The following is a 22,472-nucleotide window of genomic DNA, read 5'->3' on the forward strand; positions in this document are numbered from 1 at the left end:
TGCTCCTACGCGGTGTAACAGTACTGAGTAGGTCCAAACTCTTCCTACACGGTGTAACAGTACTGAGTAGGTCCAAACTGCTCCTACACGGTGTAACAGTACTGAGTAGGTCCAAACTGCTCCTACACGGTGTAACAGTACTGAGTAGGTCCAAACTGCTCCTACACGGTGTCACAGTACTGAGTAGGTCCAAACTGCTCCTACATGGTGTAACAGTACTGAGTAGGTCCAAACTGCTCCTACACGGTGTAACAGTACTGAGTAGGTCCAAACTGCTCCTACACGGTGTAACAGTACTGAGTAGGTCCAAACTGCTCCTACACGGTGTAACAGTACTGAGTAGGTCCAAACTGCTCCTACACGGTGTAACAGTACTGAGTAGGTCCAAACTGCTCCTACACGGTGTAACAGTACTGAGTAGGTCCAAACTGCTCCTACATGGTGTAACAGTACTGAGTAGGTCCAAACTGCTCCTACACGGTGTAACAGTACTGAGTAGGTCCAAACTGCTCCTACACGGTGTAACAGTACTGAGTAGGTCCAAACTGCTCCTACATGGTGTAACAGTACTGAGTAGGTCCAAACTGCTCCTACACGGTGTAACAGTACTGAGTAGGTCCAAACTGCTCCTACACGGTGTAACAGTACTGAGTAGGTCCAAACTGCTCCTACACGGTGTAACAGTACTGAGTAGGTCCAAACTGCTCCTACACGGTGTAACAGTACTGAGTAGGTCCAAACTGCTCCTACATGGTGTAACAGTACTGAGTAGGTCCAAACTGCTCCTACACGGTGTAACAGTACTGAGTAGGTCCAAACTGCTCCTACACGGTGTAACAGTACTGAGTAGGTCCAAACTGCTCCTACACGGTGTAACAGTACTGAGTAGGTCCAAACTGCTCCTACACGGTGTAACAGTACTGAGTAGGTCCAAACTGCTCCTACACGGTGTAACAGAACTGAGTAGGTCCAAACTCTTCCTACACGGTGTAACAGTACTGAGTAGGTCCAAACTGCTCAATCATGGTGTAACAGTACTGAGTAGGTCCAAACTGCTCCTACATGGTGTACCAATACATCATGTAGATGTATATAATGAACAGACTAGGTCTATACTGCTCCTACATGGTGTAACAATACATCATGTAGATGTATATAATGAACAGACTAGGTCTATACTGCTCCTACATGGTGTACCAATACATCACGTAGGTGTGTATAATGAACAGACTAGGTCTATACTGCTCCTACATGGTGTACCAATACATCATGTAGATGTATATAATGAACAGACTAGGTCTATACTGCTCCTACATGGTGTAACAATACATCATGTAGATGTATATAATGAACAGACTAGGTCTATACTGCTCCTACATGGTGTAACAATACATCATGTAGATGTATATAATGAACAGACTAGGTCTATACTGCTCCTGCATGGTGTAACAATACATCATGTAGATGTATATAATGAACAGACTAGGTCTATACTGCTCCTACATGGTGTAACAATACATCATGTAGATGTATATAATGAACAGACTAGGTCTATACTGCTCCTACATGGTGTACCAATACATCACGTAGGTGTATATAATGAACAGACTAGGTCTATACTGCTCCTACATGGTGTACCAATACATCATGTAGATGTATATAATGAACAGACTAGGTCTATACTGCTCCTACATGGTGTAACAATACATCACGTAGGTGTATATAATGAACAGACTAGGTCTATACTGCTCCTACATGGTGTAACAATACATCATGTAGATGTATATAATGAACAGACTAGGTCTATACTGCTCCTACATGGTGTAACAATACATCACGTAGGTGTATATAATGAACAGACTAGGTCTATACTGCTCCTACATGGTGTAACAATACATCATGTAGATGTAGAGTTGAAGCCGGAAGTTTACATACACCTTAGCCAAATACATTTATACTCAGACATTTAATCCTAGTAAAAATCCCCTGTCTTGGGTCAGTTAGGATCACCACATTATTTTAAGAATGTGAAATGTCAGAATAATAGTAGAGAGAATTATTTATTTCAGCTTTTATCACATTCCCACCCAGTGGGTCAGAAATTTACATTACACTTAATTAGAATTCGGTTGCATTGCCTTTAAATTGTTTAACTTGGGTCAAACATTTCAGGTAGCCTTCCACAGGCTTCCCACAATAAGTTGGGTGAATTTTGACCCATTCCTCCTGACAGAGCTGGTGTAAGTAAGTCAGGTTTGTAAAGGCCTCCTTGCTCGCACACGCTTTTTCAGTTCATCCAACAAATGTTCTATGGGCTTGATGACAGGGCTTTGTGATGGCCTCTCCAGTACCTTGACTTTGTTGTCCTTAAGCCATTTTGCCACAACTTTGGAAGTATGCTTGGGGCCATTGTCCATTTGGAAGACCCATTTGCAATCAAGCTTTAACTTCCTGACTGATGTCTTGAGATGTTGCTTTAATATATCCACAAAATGTTCCTTCCTCATGATGCCATCTATTTTGTGAAGTGCACCAGTCCCTCCTGCAGCAAAGCACCCCCACAACATGATACTGCCAACCCCGTGCTTCATGGTTGGGATGGTGTTCTTCGGCTTGCAAGCTGAAGAACAGAGTAAAACGTCAATATGGGACTCGATATAGGACTCGTTTTACTACGGAAATAGATACTTTTGTACAGGTTTCCTCCAGCATCTTCACAAGGTCCTTTGCTGTTGTTCTGGGATTGATTTCCACTTATCGCACCAAAGTATATTAATCTCTAGGAGACAGAACACATCTCTTTCCTGAGCGGTTTGACGGCTGCGTGGTCCCATGGTGTTTATACTTGCGTACTATTGTTTGTACAGATGAACGTGGTACCTTCAGGCATTTGGAAATTGCTCCCAAGGATGAACCAGACTTGTGGACATCTACAATTTGGCTGATTTCTTTTGAGTTTGAGTTTGAAGGTAGGCCTTGAAATACATCCACAGGTACACCTCCAATTGACACAAATTATGTCAGTTAGCCTATCAGAAGCTTCTGAAGCTATGACATTTTCTGGAATTTTCTGTTGTTTAAAAAAGCTGTTTAAATGCACAGTCAACTTTGTGTATGTCAACTTCTGGCCCACTGGAATTGTGATACAGTGAATTATAAGTGAAATAATATGTCGGGAAACAATTGTTGTAAAAATGACTTGTGTCATGCACAAAGTAGATGTCCTAACCGACCTCCCAAAACTATAGTTTGTTAAACAAGAAATTTGTGGAGTGGTTGAAAAACGAGTTTCAATGACTCCAACCTGAGTGTATGTAAACTTCCGACTTCAGCTGTAGATTCGACCCATTTCAAATAAGCAAATATGCTTTCCAAACATGGCAGAAGGCAATCTAAAACAATGTAGTTAGAATCTCTGGGTGTGTGCTATCAACTAGTGTCTGTGATGAACTGGTAGTCTCTTCTTCAAATCACAAGCCGTTTCCTTTACACATTTTAATTAATACTTTGCCATCCTCTGGGAATATATTACATATTGTTGTATTAGGTTTTCACCCAAATAAATTCAATTCAATTCAAAGCTGAGTGACGTCGAGGCATAAATGTTAGGTCCAGTGTACATTTATGAATGTATCTGCAACATACAGTATGTCGTATCATATTACCTTGGTCTACCTTTATAAACGTTTGGTCCAGTGTACATTTATGAATGAAGCATGGTGGTGGCAGCATCATGCTGTGGGGGTGTTAATTATGTCATATCATATTACCTTGGTCTACCTTTATAAACATTTGGTCCGGTGTACATTTATGAATGAAGCATGGTGGTGGCAGCATCATGCTGTGGGGGTGTTAATTATGTCATATTACCTTGGTCTACCTTTATAAACGTTAAGTCCAGTGTACCTGTAACATGTCGTATAATATTACCTAGGTCAAAGGACACATCGGGATGAAACCCTGGCACCATCCCTATGGGGAAGCATGGTGGTGGCAGCATCATGCTGTGGGGTGTTAATCAGCAGCAGGTACTGGGAGACTAGTCAGGATCGAGGCAAAGATGAACGGAGCAAAGTACAGAGAGATCCTTGATGAAAACCTGCTCCAGAGCGCTCAGGACCTCAGACTGCGATACACCCGCAATAACATCTGCTAAACACGTGTATGTGACATTAAATTACATTTGATTTGAAAGTGCTGAGTAAAGGGTCTGAATACTTGTGTAAATTTAATACATTTCATTTCCAAAAACCTGTTTTTGCTATGTCATTATTATATGGAGTGTAGATTGATGAATACATCTTTGAATAAGGCTGTAACGTAACAAAATGTGGAAAAAGTCAAAGGGTTCTGACTACTTTCCGAAGGCCCTGTATTTAACATTATTAATGTGACCAGTGATTCCATGTCCATGTAAATAGACAGGGCAGCAGCCTCTGAGGTGCAGGGTGGAGGAACCGGGTGGTTGCCGGCCAGTATATGTATGTATACAACATGTCTCCGATCCATTGGCCTAAATAGAACCCTATCAAATCAATATGTGCTTTGATGTATGACACGACATACCAAAAACAGGACAGGTCAAAGGAAAATGGACAATATGGAATGAAGGCTTCCTACTGTTCAGTAGTTTCACTCCGTGGACTAAATTGTCATGATAATCAGTGTTTTCAAGTTTGTATTCGTACATTTTGGACGAGCTGATCCTAGCGGAGTAGAAGGAAATACTTCTGTGTTTCCCGCTATGTTTTTTTTTCTTATTTTTTGTAAATAGGTTCAAGATAACTACTTATGAACTTGGGGAAGGGATCTTCAGAGCTTAAATACCCCCCAAACCCGTCTTAAGCCATTGTCGGGATCTGAGGGGTATACTATGAAGCAAGCTAGATCTTCTCAGGCTTACTAGCTTCAGTTAGCTTCAAATTCTAGCTCAGGCTATATCCGTATTATGAAGGTGGATATTGATAGTGCACTCGCTGCTTACTCAAGCCTGTCACGCCCAGATCTGTTTCACCTGTCCTTGCCTCCACCCCCCCTCCAGGTATCAACCATCTTCCTAATTATCCCCTGTGTATTTATACCTGTGTTCTCTGTCTGGTTGTTGCCAGTTCGTCTTGTTCGTTCAAGCTTAACCAGCGGTTTTTCTTGTCAGCGCCTATGGTTTCCCAGCCTCTTTTTCCTCGTCCTCCTGTTTTTTGCCCTTTGCCTGTCCTGATCCTGTAACTTCCTACCTGACCTCTCTGCCTGTCCCTGAGCCAGCCTGCCGTCCTGTACCTTTGCTCCACCTCTTGATTACTGAACTCTGCCTGACCCTGACCCTGCCGTCCTGTACCTTCGCCTTACCCTGGATTATCGACCCCTGCCTGCCTTGACCTGTCTTTGCAGTCTTCTCTGACAGACCCTGAGCCAGTCCTCTCTGCCAGTCCTCTCTGCCAGTCCTCTCTGCCAGTCCCTGAGCCAGCCTGCCGTCCTGTACCTTTGCTCCACCTCTTGATTACTGAACTCTGCCTGATCTGACCCTGAGTCTGCCTGCTGTCCTGTACCTTCGCCTTACCCTGGATTATCGACCCCTGCCTGCCTTGACCTGTCTTTGCCTGCCCCTGTTGTTACGATAAACATTGTTACTTCGACAGTCTGCATCAGGGTCTTACCTTGATTCCTGATAAAGCCTGTTGTAGTTTGTAAGTGATAGTGCACCCGCTGCTTATTCAAGCCTGTTCTAGCTAGGCTTGTATAAGTGTTAATGTCGCACATGGCTAGTGGAACACCGACAGACAATGCCGAACCATCAATCCATGGTGGAGTCACCCTTACCAAAAGGTATTGCAGTAAGAGTGTATTATAACTGCAGTAGGCAGTAAATAATGCATCCAAAATAACACCGTGGACTGGAATTACTGCAGTTTCCAAACTGCAACCTCTGTTTGTCAGGGCAGAACCACATATTTAATTTGTGCTGAAATCCAAATGAAGGAATAGTTATCTTGCAAACTCAGCAGGCTGGTGTGAAGTAGGCATCTCTATTTTATCACATTATTACTTGCCATTAATGTGATCTTTGGTGTGCTTTATCAATGCACAAGCACCTTTTTCACCACTCCTATCGATAAAATAGTTATTTATTCATACTCAAGTTTTACTGTGTGTGAAAACATGTAATGTGATCAGTATTTTAATATTTAAAAAATGAACACAATTTGATTTATTAATTATTTATATCAATCTTCCTCAAATTAAATGGGACAATGATGCAATCTTTACGAAAGGGAGGAAATCAGATTTCCATTGGTCCTCAACTCGCAGCTCAGACACTTGATTCAGGATAAGTGGAGTTAGTCCTGAGTTAGCCTGCCCCAGACTAGGTTAGTACTGAGTTAGCCTGCCCCAGACCAGGTTAGTACTGAGTTAGCCTGCCCCAGACCAGGTTAGTCCTGAGTTAGCCTGCCCCAGACCAGGTTAGTCCTGAGTTAGCCTGCCCCAGACCAGGTTAGTCCTGAGTTAGCCTGCCCCAGACCAGGTTAGTCCTGAGTTAGTTTTACAGATTATTATTTTATTTTTTTAATCGATTGAGATATAGCTTATATGATGTCTAGCTACTTCTGAAGCACATGTTGTGCCCTATAAACTATTTTATTAGAAATACCAAAAATATTGAGACAAATCAGTAATTTGTGTAATGTTAGGTTTTTACACGATGTAAAAGCACCATTTCCTATTGAGATGCGGAACATAGAACACGGTCTCTTTCAGAACGTTTGTGACGACCAAGAGATCTGTCATTCATACAATTGCTATGATCTCCTGAAGAAGCTTTCCCGTTTCCAATCTTTCTGTGCCCCCAAATGTTTGAATGTACTAATAAAGTGAACAGGTTGTTATCTACCTGGCTAGCTAGATAATGAGGTAACAAACATGACTGAACAACCAACATGTAAAAGAAAATGGTTAACAGCCCGCGAGGAGTTTTAGAAAAGCAAGCGACGTGGTTTATGAATGGAAAATGCGCCCCCCAATACGTGACAGGAAGAAGGAAAGAAATCCCGTTTGATCTAGAAATGAGCAGTTTTCGTTGTAGTATTGATGATAGCACGACGCTAACGAACAGTACAGTACAGCGAAGCCTTATCATTACAAAAAGTTTTTATCTGGGTGATATTTTTTTATAGGCGCACTGGTGCTTCCATATTAAAATTCCAGGTCGCACAGGAAATATTAAGGGGCATGTGCGACTGGAACGTGGTGTGTGTGTGTGTGTGTGTGTGTGTGTGGGGGGGGGGGGGGGGGGGTGGTGGGGTGGTGGGGGGGGGGGGGGGTGGTGGTGTGTATTAGACTCACCTAGGGTGGTGGAACGGGGGGGGGGGGGGGGTATTAATCTCTCCTAGGGTGGTGGAGACCTGGACTGTTTTCCTCTAGGCAGACCTGAGTGGTATACAACAACAGCAGGATCGATGAGTTAGCCAGATACCTTTTATTATTTTGTACTGAAAAACGCATATCTAAGTTCGGATTTTTGAATTCAACCAGAAAATCGTAGTTATTATTATTAATCATAGTTATTTCTGGTACTATATTAAAAAAAAGTTAGATGGCTAGCCCTTATTGATCCTGCCTTGCAGTACACCCCTCTCAATATTAACATGTACATTATGAATAAATACTGTTGGAATTAGATTCGTACGTTTTTCTCAGTCTGTACATTAGTTTATTTTTTCACACACACATACACAATGCAAACACAAGAGGAAATATAGCACATGTAAATAGATAGCACTTGATTAACACACAGAGAAAATACACAAAGACAGAGTTCTAAAAAGTTCTAATTTAATTAAGAAGCATTACAACTGACCTACTCTATAGTGAAACAGATATACTCACTCCATGTTCAATTCATGTTAAAAAAAAACATTGAGTTCACTTTGTACAATTTGATTTTGTGTGGCATAAACAAATAAACAGTCAGTGAAAAAAAAAAATTTGACAAGTGTTGGAGCACTGTACGTGTTAAATACATCAGTTAATTAATGAGTTACGTTAAATCTCTCTTTCCACACTGAGAGCAGTGGTAAGGTATTTCCCCTGTGTCTGTTACCTCCTGGTCTTTCAGGTTCCCTAACCAGGTAAATATCTTTCCAATATATATTTCTCTGCAATGTGGATTCTTTCAAGGCTTCTCCGCGGAGTGTGTCAGCTCATGTTTTTTCAGGTATCTTGCCTGTGTGAAACTCTTTGCACACTGGGAACAGGGGTGAGGCTTCTCTTTTATGTGCGTCCACTCATGTCTTTTCAGGCCCAGTAACTGAATAAAAGTCTTTCCACACAAGGAGCAGTGTAAAGGCTTTTCTTCTGTGTGAATTCTCTCATGTGTTTTCAGGTGCCCCAACCGGGTAAAACTCTTTCCACACTGGGAACAGGGGTGAGGCTTGTCTTTTATGTGTGTCCATTCGTGTGTTTTTAGGCCCCATAACTGGATAAAACTCTTTCCACACAGGGAGCAGTGGAAATGCTTCTCTCCTTTGTGTAATATCTTATGTTTTGTCAGGCCCCCTAACTGAGTAAAACTCTTTCCACACAGGGAGCAGTGGAAGGGCTTTTCTCCTGTGTGAATTCTCTCATGTGCTTTCAGGTGCCCCGACCGGGTAAAACTCTTTCCACAATGTGGGCAGTGGTAGGGCTTTTCTCCTGTGTGAATTCGCTCATGTGTTTTCAGGTGCCTCAACCGGGAAAAACACTTTCCACAAAAGGAACAGTTGAAGGGCTTTTCTCCTGTGTGCATTCTCTCATGTTCCTTCAGGCCCCCTAACTGGGTAAAACTCTTTCCACAATCGGAGCAGCGGAAAGGCTTCTCTCCTCTGTGCCTTCTCTCATCCATTTTCAGTTGCCATAACCGGGCAAAACTCTTTCCGCACTGGGAGCAGTGGAATGGCTTTTCTCCTGTGTGTATCATCTCATGTCGTTTCAGGCAAAATAACATGGCAAAACTCTTCCCACACTGGGAGCAGTGGAAAGGCTTTTCTCCTGTGTGTATCATCTCGTGCCTTTTCAGGGACCCTAACCGGGAAAAAGTCTTTCCACAGTTGGAGCAGTGGTGTTGTCCTGCTGGGTTGGACGTCTCCGGCTCCTCTGAGTCTGTTCTTTCACCTGCCAAAAAATAGTGTTTATTTAAAAGAGAGAGCTAAATGAAATAACTGTCTTCCTATGAAGACAGTCAACTCGTTTTAGTGAAACTACTGGAAGTCTACAGGTATGTTAGCGGATGCTGGTTAGCATTGGCTATTGTTTTGAATTGTTAAGATATATATTTTTTTATTTATACAGGTTTTTCTCATTGACATAACATGGGCCAGTAACTGAAAGGTTGCTAGATCGAATCCCCGAGGATGACTAGGCAGTTAACCCCACACACCCAAATATTTGTACACTGACTTGCTCTATAGTATGTCCATCCAATGTAACGATGACATGATTAACAACATGCCCTGGCATTTTGAAAATATCACGCATTTTGTTTTACCCGAATTCAGAACCATCTTTAAAATCATACAGATTCTGTTGTAATGGTGTTAAATGCTCTTTGGGAATTTTCAAAAGCTAAAGATAAACTACTAGCACTTGAATAAAGAACAGTATCATCTGCATAAAAAAATGAACATCCGCTGTTTCAATATGATCCCCAATGTTGTTGATATACAAAATGAACAACAGTGGGCCCAAAATAGAACCTTGCGGAACACCTGAGCACAACTCTATGGACTCAACCATCCGCCATTACACATTACAACCAGCCGCCATTACACACGGTGTACAATGTGATAGGTTATTTATTAACCAATCTAGAGCATGACCAGTAATACCCATATCATTTTTAACCTTTGCACCAACACAGCATGGTCCACGGTGTCAAATGCCTTCAACAAATCAATAAAAGACAGACAACACAATGTAACTTCTTGTCAAGAGCACAATGGATGACGTTTAAAACCTTCAATGTTGCTGAAACGGGGTGCTGTGGCCAGAACTAAAACCTGATTCCATTTAACATGTTGTTCGCATTTGAAAATATCGCACATGTTGTTTTCTTGGAGGCCTTCAGCTGCCTACTAACTAAGGACTCCAGGACCTTTGACAGTACAGACGATTTTGATATGGATCAACAGCTGTCAAGTAGCGAAGGATCTCCACCTTTCAGGAGAGGCAGCACAAAAGCAGATTTCCATAACTTGGGGGACTTCCTTAACATTAAGCGTGAGGTTAAAAATACATGTTAAGGGGCCTCCCCGGGTGGCGCTGCATCGCAGTGCTAGCTGTGCCCCCAGAGACTCTGGGTTCGAGCCCAGGCTCTGGGTCCATGGGGCGACGCACAATTGCCCTAGCGTTGTCCGGGTTAGGGAGGGTTTGGCTGGTAGGGATATCCTTGTCTCATCGCGCACTAGTGACTCCTGTGGCGGGCCTGGGCGCAGTGCACGTTAACCAGGTCGCCAGGTGCACAGTGTTTCCTCCGACACATTGGTGTGGCTGGCTTCCGGGTTGGATGTGCGCTGTGTTAAAGAAGCAGTGCGGCTTGGTTGGGTTGTGTTTCGGGGGGACGCATGGCTTTCAACCTTCATCTCTCCCGCGCCCGTACGGGAGTTATAGCGATGAGACAAGATAGTAACTACTAACAACTGGATACCACGAAATTGGGGAGAAAAAAAATAAAATTTAAAACAAATTTTTAAAAAACATGTTAAGGGGGAGGGGAAGTGCACTGTTGGAGCTAGAAACACAAGCATTTCAAACAACATCTGCTAAATATGTGTCTGCAATCAATAACATTTGATTTGACGAACCCTGATTTTATCTTCTATCTTTGTATCCATTTCACTCTTTTCAAAGTTGGGACTCAAAGTTCCTCCACTCATGCCTCCTAAAATAATTGTTCAGCAGGATGCAAGGTAAGACAAATGAGGACTAATGTCTGTATGATTTGTTAATCTGTTACATCTTTAGAACCCCTTTAGAACCCAAACTTTAAAACCCTGTTGGTCCAGCAGGCTGTCTAGAACCCCGTTGGTCCAGCAGGCTGTCTAGAACCCCGTTGGTCCAGCAGGCTGTCTAGAACCACGTTGGTCCAGCAGGCTGTCTAGAACCCCGTTGGTCCAGCAGGCTGTCTAGAACCCCATTGCTCCAGTAGGCTGTCTAGAGCCCCGTTGGTCCAGCAGGCTGTCTAGAACCCCGTTTGTCCAGCAGGCTGTCTAGAACCCCGTTGGTACAGCAGGCTGTCTAGGACACCATTGGTCCAGCAGGATGTCTAGGACCCCATTGACCCACCAGACCAACATCACCCCGGGGGACACCAGACCTACCTCCCAACATCACCCCGGGTGACACCAGACCTACCTCCCATCATCACCCCGGGGGACACCAGACCTACCTCCCAACATCACCCCGGGGGACACCAGACCTACCTCCCAACATCACCCCGGGGGACACCAGACCTACCTATCAACATCACCCCGGGGGTCACCAGACCTACCTCCCAACATCACCCCGGGGGTCACCAGACCTACCTCCCAACATCACCCCGAGGGACACCAGACCTACCTCCCAACATCACCCTGGGGGACACCAGACCTACCTCCCAACATCACCCCGGGGGTCACCAGACCTACCTCCCAACATCACCCTGGGGGACACCAGACCTACCTCCCAACATCACCCCGATGGAAAGAAAAAAAATCAACCAAACTTTAAACCTAACTTTGCAACTACCTTTAGCCTAATAATGGCAGTGTGATGTTGTGGAACAGCATCAAAAACATGGCATGCAATCATTGGTGGTTGTGTGCAGTGTGAATGCTATGCAGACCATCTGGAGCAGCACCATTCTCTCCCTCAGGGGTGTTTTCATACTGGCACACTCATGGCCATAGACATCAGAATGAATAGAATGGGATTGGAACCTCTAACCCCGGTCAACTCATTAGCATAGACATCAGAATGAATAGAAGAACCTCTAACCCTGGTCAACTCATTAGCATAGACATCAGAATGAATAGAATGACCTCTAACCCTGGTCAACTCATTAGCATAGACATCAGAATGAATAGAATGGGATTAGAACCTCTAATCCTGGTCAACCCATTAGCATAGACGTCAGAATGAATATAACGGGATTGGAACCTCTAATCCTGGTCAACTCATGGCAGTTTGACTGGTCAACTCCTGGGAACACTTGCAATGGCTGCTTGGCGTTGTCATTAAATCAAAGTTTAATTGTCACATGCTTCATAAACAACAGGTGTAGATTAACAGTGAAATGCTTCCTTTCAGGCCCAACAATGAGAAGAGAAAGAAAATAGAGAAATAAAACACGTCATCATAAATACACAACGAGTAACGACAACATGGCTGTATACACAGGGGTACCAGTACTGAGTTGATGTGTAGGGGTACCAGGTAGTTGATGTGTAGGGGTACTAGATAGTTGATGTGTAGGGGTACCAGGTAGTTGATGTGTAGGGGTACTAGGTAGTTGATGTGTAGGGGTACCAGGTAGTTGATGTGTAGGGGTACGGGGTAGTTGATGTGTAGGGGTACCAGGTAGTTGATGTGTAGGGGTACCAGGTAGTTGATGTGTAGGGGTACGGGGTAGTTGATGTGTAGGGGTAATGGGGGTAGATATGTACATATAACTAGGAATAAAGTGACAGATGAGAAACAGTAGCAGCAGCGTATGTTGATGTGAGTCAAAGTTCATGCAGATCGTCCAGGTAGCCATTTGGTGAACTCTTTATCAGTCTTATGGCTCGGGGGGGAGAAGCTGTTCAGGGTTCTGTTGGTTCCAGACTTCACACATCGGCACCTCTTGCCGTACGTGATACGATCATTTCCATGGCAATGTAGAATGTTCGTTCAGATGACGCTAACGGATGTGGCTCATGCAATGGAATGTATTTATTGTAATGTCAGTCGAGTTGATTCAACAAATCACAGCACAGACTGATGAGAACACTTCCTGCTTTTAGTTCCTGCTTTGCTCCAATGGGTACACTCGCAACGGCCGACAGTCCACCCATTATGACATCATCGTCTTGAATGGGAACACCCGTTCTGTCCAATGAGGGGATTCGATTCATCTGGCGCCCAGAGAGGCTCGTTTTACAACCTGGTGAAGTTTTGGAACTGGGCTGCCTCCCAGGTCTGAGTCAGCACATGGAGTAATGAGGAGGATTCTGTGGGAAGATCTCAATTACATACTCCTCAGGTCACCTCTGCTCATCTCCTTCTCAAAACACACATTGGATGAGAGACAGAGGTCCTCTGGATTTCTCATCCAATGCGTTCTGAGAAGGAGAGAGGACACAAAGAGTATGCAATTGGGATCTTCCCTGCGTTTTACATAAACCCCACGGTTCTCAAACATTGTACCTAGAGACCTACCGTCCTGTAGGTTCTCAATCCAACCCTAATTAAGCCCAGCTGTTGGAGTAAAAATCTACAAGATGGTTGCTCTCTAGGTAGATGTGTGTAAATCCCTGGTCTAACTAATGCTGAGTGACACTGTGAATTGCTTAGTAACTGTAATTGTTGTTTTATGTTTTATAATAACATTAAATTGTTAATAAAACATTTTAACTACAATGTTATTTCTTGAAAATGTTATTCGTCTAAGACGCTATGAGCCTCAGCTTCCTGGAATCCAATGTAGCTGCTGTTGGGGTCGGGGTAGTTAGATATAACTGCTGCCACCAAAAGCTGGGATGACCCGTCGTTGGCCTTGACCTAGATGTTCTCCCCTCAGCATCCACTCCAGGGTGAGGACCCGTCGTTGGCCTTGACCTAGATGTTCTCCCCTCAACATCCACTCCAGGGTGAGGACCCGTCGTTGGCCTTGACCTAGATGTTCTCCCCTCAACATCCACTCCAGGGTGAGGACCCATCGTTGGCCTTGACCTAGATGTTCTCCCCTCAGCATCCACTCCAGGGTGAGGACCCGTCGTTGGCCTTGACCTAGATGTTCTCCCCTCAACATCCACTCCAGGGTGAGGACCCGTCGTTGGCCTTGACCTAGATGTTCTCCCCTCAACATCCACTCCAGGGTGAGGACCCGTCGTTGGCCTAGACCTAGATGTTCTCCCCTCAACATCCACTCCAGGGTGAGGACCCGTCGTTGGCCTTGACCTAGATGTTCTCCCCTCAACATCTACTCCAGGGTGAGGACCCGTCGTTGGCCTAGACCTAGATGTTCTCCCCTCAACATCCACTCCAGGGTGAGGACCCGTCGTCAGTCTGATGTTCTACCTCCTCCATTATCAGAATAAACTGGTCCCATTGTCGACAGCCGAGACATTCACTGTCTTTTGGTAGAGGTAGGCATCTCACTCAACTACACCACCAGTCCCTGTGCGTTCTGGATTAGCTTTTTCCTGTTTTCTTATGACATTATACAGTTTGTTGAGTGCAGTCTTAGGTCCAGCATCGGTCTGTGGTGGTAAATAGACATTGTGGTTGTTTTGTTTTACTCTTGGTAAATAGTTAACCTGCCACCATCCCTTTGATGAAGCGTGGTGATGAGACCTGAAAATAGCTGTGCAGCGACGCTCCCCATTCAACCTGACAGAGGTTGCAGAGGATCTGCAGAGAAGAATGGGAGAAACAAGCGTGCCAAGCTTGTAGAGTCATACCGACGAAGACTGGAGGCTGTAATCGCTGCCAAGGGTGCTTCAACAAAGTACTGAGTGAGTAAAGGGTCTGAAAAGTTATGTAAACGTGATATCAGTTTTATATTTTTAAAACATTTGCAAAAATGTCTATTTTTTTTTTTTTTTTTTGCTTTGTCATTATGGGGTATTGTGATGTCATGGAAGCAGAGCTATAGGAAACAGGGAAGACAGGGAGTCAACAGGAAGCAGAGCTATAGGAAACAGGGAAGACAGTGGATAAAAGGCTTGGGTTCTCAACTTAAACAGGGAGAACCAACAAAAGCCATTACTATCTCAACATATCTCATGCCAACTGATGAACAGCCCAGCAGGTCTTAAGTATCACCTGGGGCAGTACGGGTGAAACGCCTTCTGACTAGAGAGATGACAAGCCAGCACGGGTGAAACACCTTCTGACTAGAGAGATGACAAGCCAGCACGGGTGAAACACCTTCTGACTAGAGAGATGACAAGCCAGCACGGGTGAAACACCTTCTGACTAGAGAGATGACAAGCCAGCACGGGTGAAACACCTTCTGACTAGAGAGATGACAAGACCGCCATTCTGACTAAGAAGATGACACCAATCAGTGCACAATTACTTTAGCAAAAAGCAGCTCGAGAAGTTTCAGAACTAATGAGCTGCTCTACAACAGCGAATACACTGACCACAGAACTAATGAGCTGCTCTACAACAGTGAACACACTGACCACAGAACTAATGAGCTGCTCTACAACAGTGAACACACTGACCACAGAACTAATGAGCTGCTATACAACAGTGAATACACTGACCACAGAACTAATGAGCTGCTGTACTACAGTGAATACACTGACCACAGAACTAATGAGCTGCTCTACAACAGTGAATACACTGACCACAGAACTAATGAGCTGCTCTACAACAGTGAACACACTGACCACAGAACTAATGAGCTGCTATATAACAGTGAACACACTGACCACAGAACTAATGAGCTGCTCTACAACAGTGAATACACTGACCACAGAACTAATGAGCTGCTCTACAACAGGGAACACACTGACCACAGAACTAATGAGCTGCTGTACAACAGTGAATACACTGACCACAGAACTAATGAGCTCCTATATAACAGTGAACACACTGACCACAGAACTAATGAGCTGCTCTACAACAGTGAACACACTGACCACAGAACTAATGAGCTGCTCTACAACAGTGAACACACTGACCACAGAACTAATGAGCTGCTCTACAACAGTGAACACACTGACCACAGAACTAATGAGCTGCTATATAACAGTGAACACACTGACCACAGAACTAATGAGCTGCTATATAACAGTGAACACACTGACCACAGAACTAATGAGCTGCTCTACAACAGTGAATACACTGACCACAGAACTAATGAGCTGCTCTACAACAGGGAACACACTGACCACAGAACTAATGAGCTGCTGTACAACAGTGAATACACTGACCACAGAACTAATGAGCTCCTATATAACAGTGAACACACTGACCACAGAACTAATGAGCTGCTCTACAACAGTGAACACACTGACCACAGAACTAATGAGCTGCTCTACAACAGTGAACACACTGACCACAGAACTAATGAGCTGCTATGCAACAGTGAATACACTGACCACAGAACTAATGAGCTGCTATATAACAGTGAATACACTGACCACAGAACTAATGAGCTGCTGTACAACAGGGAACACACTGACCACAGAACTAATGAGCTGCTGTACAACAGTGAACACACTGACCACAGAACTAATGAGCTGCTATATAACAGTGAACACACTGACCACAGAACTAATGAGCTGCTATATAACAGTGAACACACTGACCACAGAACTAATGAGCTGCTCTACAACAGTGAATACACTGACCACAGAACTAATGAGCTGCTCTACAACAGTGAATACACTGACCACAGAACTAATGAGCTGCTGTACAACAGTGAATACACTGACCACAGAACTAATGAGCTCCTATATAACAGTGAATACACTGACCACAGAACTAATGAGCTGCTCTACAACAGTGAATACACTGACCACAGAACTAATGAGCTGCTCTACAACAGTGAACACACTGACCACAGAACTAATGAGCTGCTATATAACAGTGAACACACTGACCACAGAACTAATGAGCTGCTCTACAACAGTGAATACACTGACCACAGAACTAATGAGCTGCTCTACAACAGGGAACACACTGACCACAGAACTAATGAGCTGCTGTACAACAGTGAATACACTGACCACAGAACTAATGAGCTCCTATATAACAGTGAACACACTGACCACAGAACTAATGAGCTGCTCTACAACAGTGAATACACTGACCACAGAACTAATGAGCTGCTCTACAACAGTGAACACACTGACCACAGAACTAATGAGCTGCTCTACAACAGTGAACACACTGACCACAGAACTAATGAGCTGCTATATAACAGTGAACACACTGACCACAGAACTAATGAGCTGCTATATAACAGTGAACACACTGACCACAGAACTAATGAGCTGCTCTACAACAGTGAATACACTGACCACAGAACTAATGAGCTGCTCTACAACAGGGAACACACTGACCACAGAACTAATGAGCTGCTGTACAACAGTGAATACACTGACCACAGAACTAATGAGCTCCTATATAACAGTGAACACACTGACCACAGAACTAATGAGCTGCTCTACAACAGTGAACACACTGACCACAGAACTAATGAGCTGCTCTACAACAGTGAACACACTGACCACAGAACTAATGAGCTGCTATGCAACAGTGAATACACTGACCACAGAACTAATGAGCTGCTATATAACAGTGAATACACTGACCACAGAACTAATGAGCTGCTGTACAACAGGGAACACACTGACCACAGAACTAATGAGCTGCTGTACAACAGTGAACACACTGACCACAGAACTAATGAGCTGCTATATAACAGTGAACACACTGACCACAGAACTAATGAGCTGCTATATAACAGTGAACACACTGACCACAGAACTAATGAGCTGCTCTACAACAGTGAATACACTGACCACAGAACTAATGAGCTGCTCTACAACAGTGAATACACTGACCACAGAACTAATGAGCTGCTGTACAACAGTGAATACACTGACCACAGAACTAATGAGCTCCTATATAACAGTGAATACACTGACCACAGAACTAATGAGCTGCTCTACAACAGTGAATACACTGACCACAGAACTAATGAGCTGCTGTACAACAGTGAATACACTGACCACAGAACTAATGAGCTGCTGTACAACAGTGAACACACTGACCACAGAACTAATGAGCTGCTATATAACAGTGAATACACTGACCACAGAACTAATGAGCTGCTCTACAACAGTGAACACACTGACCACAGAACTAATGAGCTGCTCTACAACAGTGAACACACTGACCACAGAACTAATGAGCTGCTCTACAACAGTGAATACACTGACCACAGAACTAATGAGCTGCTGTACAACAGTGAATACACTGACCACAGAACTAATGAGCTGCTATACAACAGTCTAATCCACACACCACTGTTCTTACTTGAATCTGAATCTCCCTCTTCTTCTCTTCTCACAGTTCCACGCAGACCCGGTGTTTTCCTGCAGTCGACCAGCCGCACAGACACCCTCTTCAGACCCCACAGTAAGGCAACAGTGGGAGAGGCACGACCTGGGGACTCTGGGAGAGGGAAAGACATGTCCTGGAAACCACAAAAATAAACAATCAATTTAGGGTGGGAAACACTCTCCTACCTTGATTCCTCTCGTTCTCTGGACCTCCTGCTATAAATGTTGTGGAGGAGAAAGTCCAATCAGAATCACCTGCATTTGTCAAAAAACATTCACATATCAGTATTTGGATGAACCTCAAATGTTCTCTTCCAATGCATTTATAGGTTATAGGAGGAGGTCCAGGAATTAAGGAAGGAATGTTGAGAACCAGAAACACTTTGTGACTGGGATGTACTCACACCACTCCCCCTCTGCTCTGGGGTGTGGCACTCTGGAGCCGACTCCGCCTTCAGCCTGTTGCTAGGAAACCAATCCTTGTCTTTCACGTCCCATTCTTTGTCGCAGTGAATAGCATCGTCATCACCACCAAACTGTCTGGGACTCATGGGTGTCACATTAGATTCTTCCTGTATCTTTCTGATGTCCTCCTTCACTGTAGATCCCTGGGAGGGCCAGGAAACTGCATATTGCCTCGTTTTTGGATCTGTAAAAGGGAAGAGAGTTTGACTACCGGTAAAAACATAGATTATAGCTTGCTCCCTCATCTGATTCCAAACATACCACTTATCATCCTAAAACCTTCCGTCGGAGAGCAATAGACAAGTGTAACGGATGTGAAACGGCTAGCTAGTTAGCGGTGTTCACGCTAATAGGGTTTCAATCGGTGACGTCACTTGCTCTTTTGTGGAGCGATGGGTAAACGATGCTTCGTGGGTGACTGTTGTTGATGTGTGCAGAGGGTCCCTGGTTCGCGCCCGGGTGGGGACGGACTAAAGTTATACTGTTACACAAGCGAACTCTGAATACAAACTAAACAAAAAACATAAATCCACTTTTAAAAAAGTTATCTTTTTTTTAACGAGGTCTGTAGATTGCCCCTTTAAAACCACACCCTGGTTCAACAACCCCATAGTGTGTCCCCTGTTAAGACAATACTCACTGGTGTTAATCGGATCTTCAGTCTCCTCCTCTTTCACTACAAAAGGTTCTTCTTCTTTCAATATGATATCCTCCTCTATCTCATCTTTCATTCTGAAAGCTTCTACCTCCCCTTCTTCCACTATGACAACCTTTATCCCCTCTTCCTCTTTCACTGTGACAGCTTCTATCCCTTCCTCCTCTTTAATTCGACAAGCTTCTTCCGTTCCTATCACTGTAATATCCTCCTCTTCTTCTTTAATGACAATGTCCATCCCCATAGCTGCTTTCTCCGTCCAGCAGACCTCCTCTTCATTAGCAGGGGGAGAGTATCTTAGTGAGCTCATTGTCAGGGATGCTAGCTAGCTAGCTACTTAGCATTAGCGACTAGCCTAGTTCTGGGCTCGGTAATACATTTGCAAATTTAATAACAGGCAAATGACGTTTAAATGAGCTAGTAGATACGTTAACAGAACTGTGTTTAAATCACTGGGGTGGTATTTGTGTAGCTACACAAACATGGTCGACAGCGCTTCAATGTTTCTCCTTCTTGTCGGCTAACAGGCTACAGAGACGGTTGAACCGTGTCGTTCCAGAAGTGTCCACAGCGGTCGGTCGTCACTAGTTACCACAGCCACAAAGTCCACAAAAAAACACCCATTTCTACAATTTATCTTCTTAAAATGTGATTTCAACCTTAACCTTAACCACATTGCCAACCTTATGCCGAACCCTAAATTAAGACCAAAAAGCAAATGTTCGTTTTCATAAATTTTTTTCGATATCGTCCATTTTGACATTGTGGCTGTGGTAGCTAGTGGAAACCCGTGTGTCCACTGCATTATACGTCACGCGAGAAGCATCAACTGAAAAACTCACTTCGTCATCTGCTGACTGAAGTAACGCAGTTTCTAAAATGATTCACTAAATCTAATCAAACACATGGTTATTGGTCACATACACATGGTTAGCAGATGTTATTGGTCACATACACACGGTTAGCAGATGTTATTGGTCACATACACATGGTTAGCAGATGTTCAAATCAAATCACATTTTATTTGTCACATACACATGGTTAGCAGATGTTAATGCGAGTGTAGCGAACTGCTTGTGCTTCTAGTTCCGAAAATGCAGTAATAACCAACAAGTAATCTAGCTAACAATTCCAAAACTACTACCTTATAGACACAAGTGTAAGGGGATAAAGAATATGTACATAAAGATATATGAATGAGTGATGGTACAGAGCGGCATAGGCAAGATACAGTAGATGGTATTGAGTGCAGTATATACATATGAGATGAGTATGTAAACAAAGTGGCATAGTTAAAGTGGCTAGTGATACATGTATTACATAAAGATGCAGTAGATGATATAGAGTACGTATACATATGAGATGAATAATGTAGGGTATGTAAACATTATATTAGGTAGCATTGTTTAAAGTGGCTAGTGATATATTTTACATAATTTCCCATCAAATCCCATTATTAAAGTGGCTGGAGCTGAGTCAGTGTGTTGGCAGCAGCCACTCAATGTTAGTGGTGGCTGTTTAACAGTCTGATGGCCTTGAGATAGAAGCTGTTTTTCAGATGTTAATGCGAGTGTAGCGAAATGCTTGTGCTTCTAGATCGGGCAAAAGCAGTAATATCTAACAAATTCACAACAACTACCTTTTACACACAAATGGAATGAAGAAGAATATGTGCATTTAAATATATGGATGAGCGATGGCCGTGCGGCATAGGCAAGATGCAGTAGATGGTATAGAATACAGTATATACATATGAGATGAGTGATGTAGGATATGTAAACATTATTAAAGTGCCGTTATTTAAAGTGACTAGTGATACCTTCATTAAGTCCATTTATTAAAGAGGCCAGAGATTGTTGTTGACAGCAGCCATCACTAACTATGTTTAACAGTCTGATGGCCTTGAGATAGAAGCTGTTTTTCAGCCCCTCTATGTTAGTGATGGCTGTGTTAACAGTCTGATGGCCTTGAGATAGAAGCTGTTTTTCAGTCTCTCGGTCCCAGCTTTGATGCACCTGTACTGACCTCACCTTCTGGATGATAGCGGGGGGAACAGGCAGTGGCTCGGGTGGTTGTTGTCCTTGATGATCTTTTTGACCTCCCTGTGACATCGGGTACTGTAGGTGTCCTGGAGGGCAGGTAGTTTGCCTCCGGTGATGCGTTGTGCAGACCGCACTACCCTCTGGAGAGCCTTACGGTTCAGGGCGGTGCAGGTGCCATACCAGGCGGTGATACAGCCCGACAGGATGCTCTCGATTGTGCATCTGTAAAAGTTTGTGATTGTTTTAGATGACAAGCCAAATTTCTTCTGCCTCCTGAGGATGAAGAGTTGATATTGTGTCTGTGTGGGTGGACCATTTCAGTTTGTCCGTGATGTGTACGTCGAGGAACTTAAAACATTCCCCTTTCTCCACTACTGTCCCATCGATGTGTGTGTGGGGGGGGCTCCCTCTGCTGTGTCCTGAAGTCCACGATTTATCCTTTGTTTTGTTGATGTTGTGTGAGAGGTTATTTTCCTGACATCACACTCCAAGGGTCCTCACCTCCTCCCTGTAGGCCGTCTCACCGTTTTTGGTAATCAAGCCTACCACTGTAGTGTTGTCTGCAAACTTGATGATTGAGTTGGAAGCGAGCATGGCCACGCAGTCATGGGTGAACAGGAAGTACAGGAGAGGGTTGAAGAACACACCCTTGTCCCCAGTGCTGAAAATCAGTGGGGTGGAGAAGTTGTTTCCTACCTTCACCACCTGGGGGTGGCCGTCAGAATGTCCAGGCTAGACAATCTGGACCCTCTCTTTCTAAAATGATCTGCCACAATTGTTGCAACCCCTATTACAAACCAGTTCAACCTCTCTTTCGTATAATCTGAGAACCCCAAAGATTGGAAGGGGGAGACACTCTAGACCCAAATTTTTACAGACCTACAGTGCCTTGCGAAAGTATTCGGCCCCCTTGAACTTTGCGACCTTTTGCCACATTTCAGGCATCAAACATAAAGATATAAAACTGTATTTTTTTGTGAAGAATCAACAACAAGTGGGACACAATCATGAAGTGGAACG

At 43.9% G+C, this 22,472-nt stretch overlaps 1 protein-coding gene across 1 annotated transcript; it reads right to left on the minus strand.

The window, feature by feature from the left end:
• Nucleotides 1-7,701: 7,701 nt before the first annotated feature.
• Nucleotides 7,702-19,950, minus strand: LOC139370088 (zinc finger protein 436-like). The gene is made up of 4 exons (XM_071109403.1): nt 19,396-19,950; nt 18,695-18,939; nt 18,265-18,424; nt 7,702-9,141 (listed from the first exon to the last, which is right to left on the minus strand). Exons 1-4 carry the CDS (start codon nt 19,718-19,720, stop codon nt 8,165-8,167), a joined length of 1,707 nt encoding a protein of 568 aa, XP_070965504.1. The 5' UTR covers nt 19,721-19,950; the 3' UTR covers nt 7,702-8,164.
• Nucleotides 19,951-22,472: the final 2,522 nt, after the last annotated feature.

This window comes from Oncorhynchus clarkii, chromosome 17 (assembly GCF_045791955.1).
Source record: "Oncorhynchus clarkii lewisi isolate Uvic-CL-2024 chromosome 17, UVic_Ocla_1.0, whole genome shotgun sequence".
Classification (NCBI taxonomy): Eukaryota; Metazoa; Chordata; class Actinopteri; order Salmoniformes; family Salmonidae; genus Oncorhynchus; species Oncorhynchus clarkii.

Excerpts from the sequence above, each read along its gene's own strand:
- LOC139370088 (XM_071109403.1), bottom strand. The coding sequence starts at position 19,720 with ATGAGCTCACTAAGATACTCTCCCCCTGCTAATGAAGAGGAGGTCTGC. Across the intron at positions 18,940-19,395 it reads TGAAGATCCGATTAACACCA|ATCCAAAAACGAGGCAATAT; the intron begins GTGAGTATTGTC and ends TCCCTTTTACAG. Across the intron at positions 18,425-18,694 it reads CAGAGCAGAGGGGGAGTGGT|GACATGTCTTTCCCTCTCCC; the intron begins GTGAGTACATCC and ends TGTGGTTTCCAG.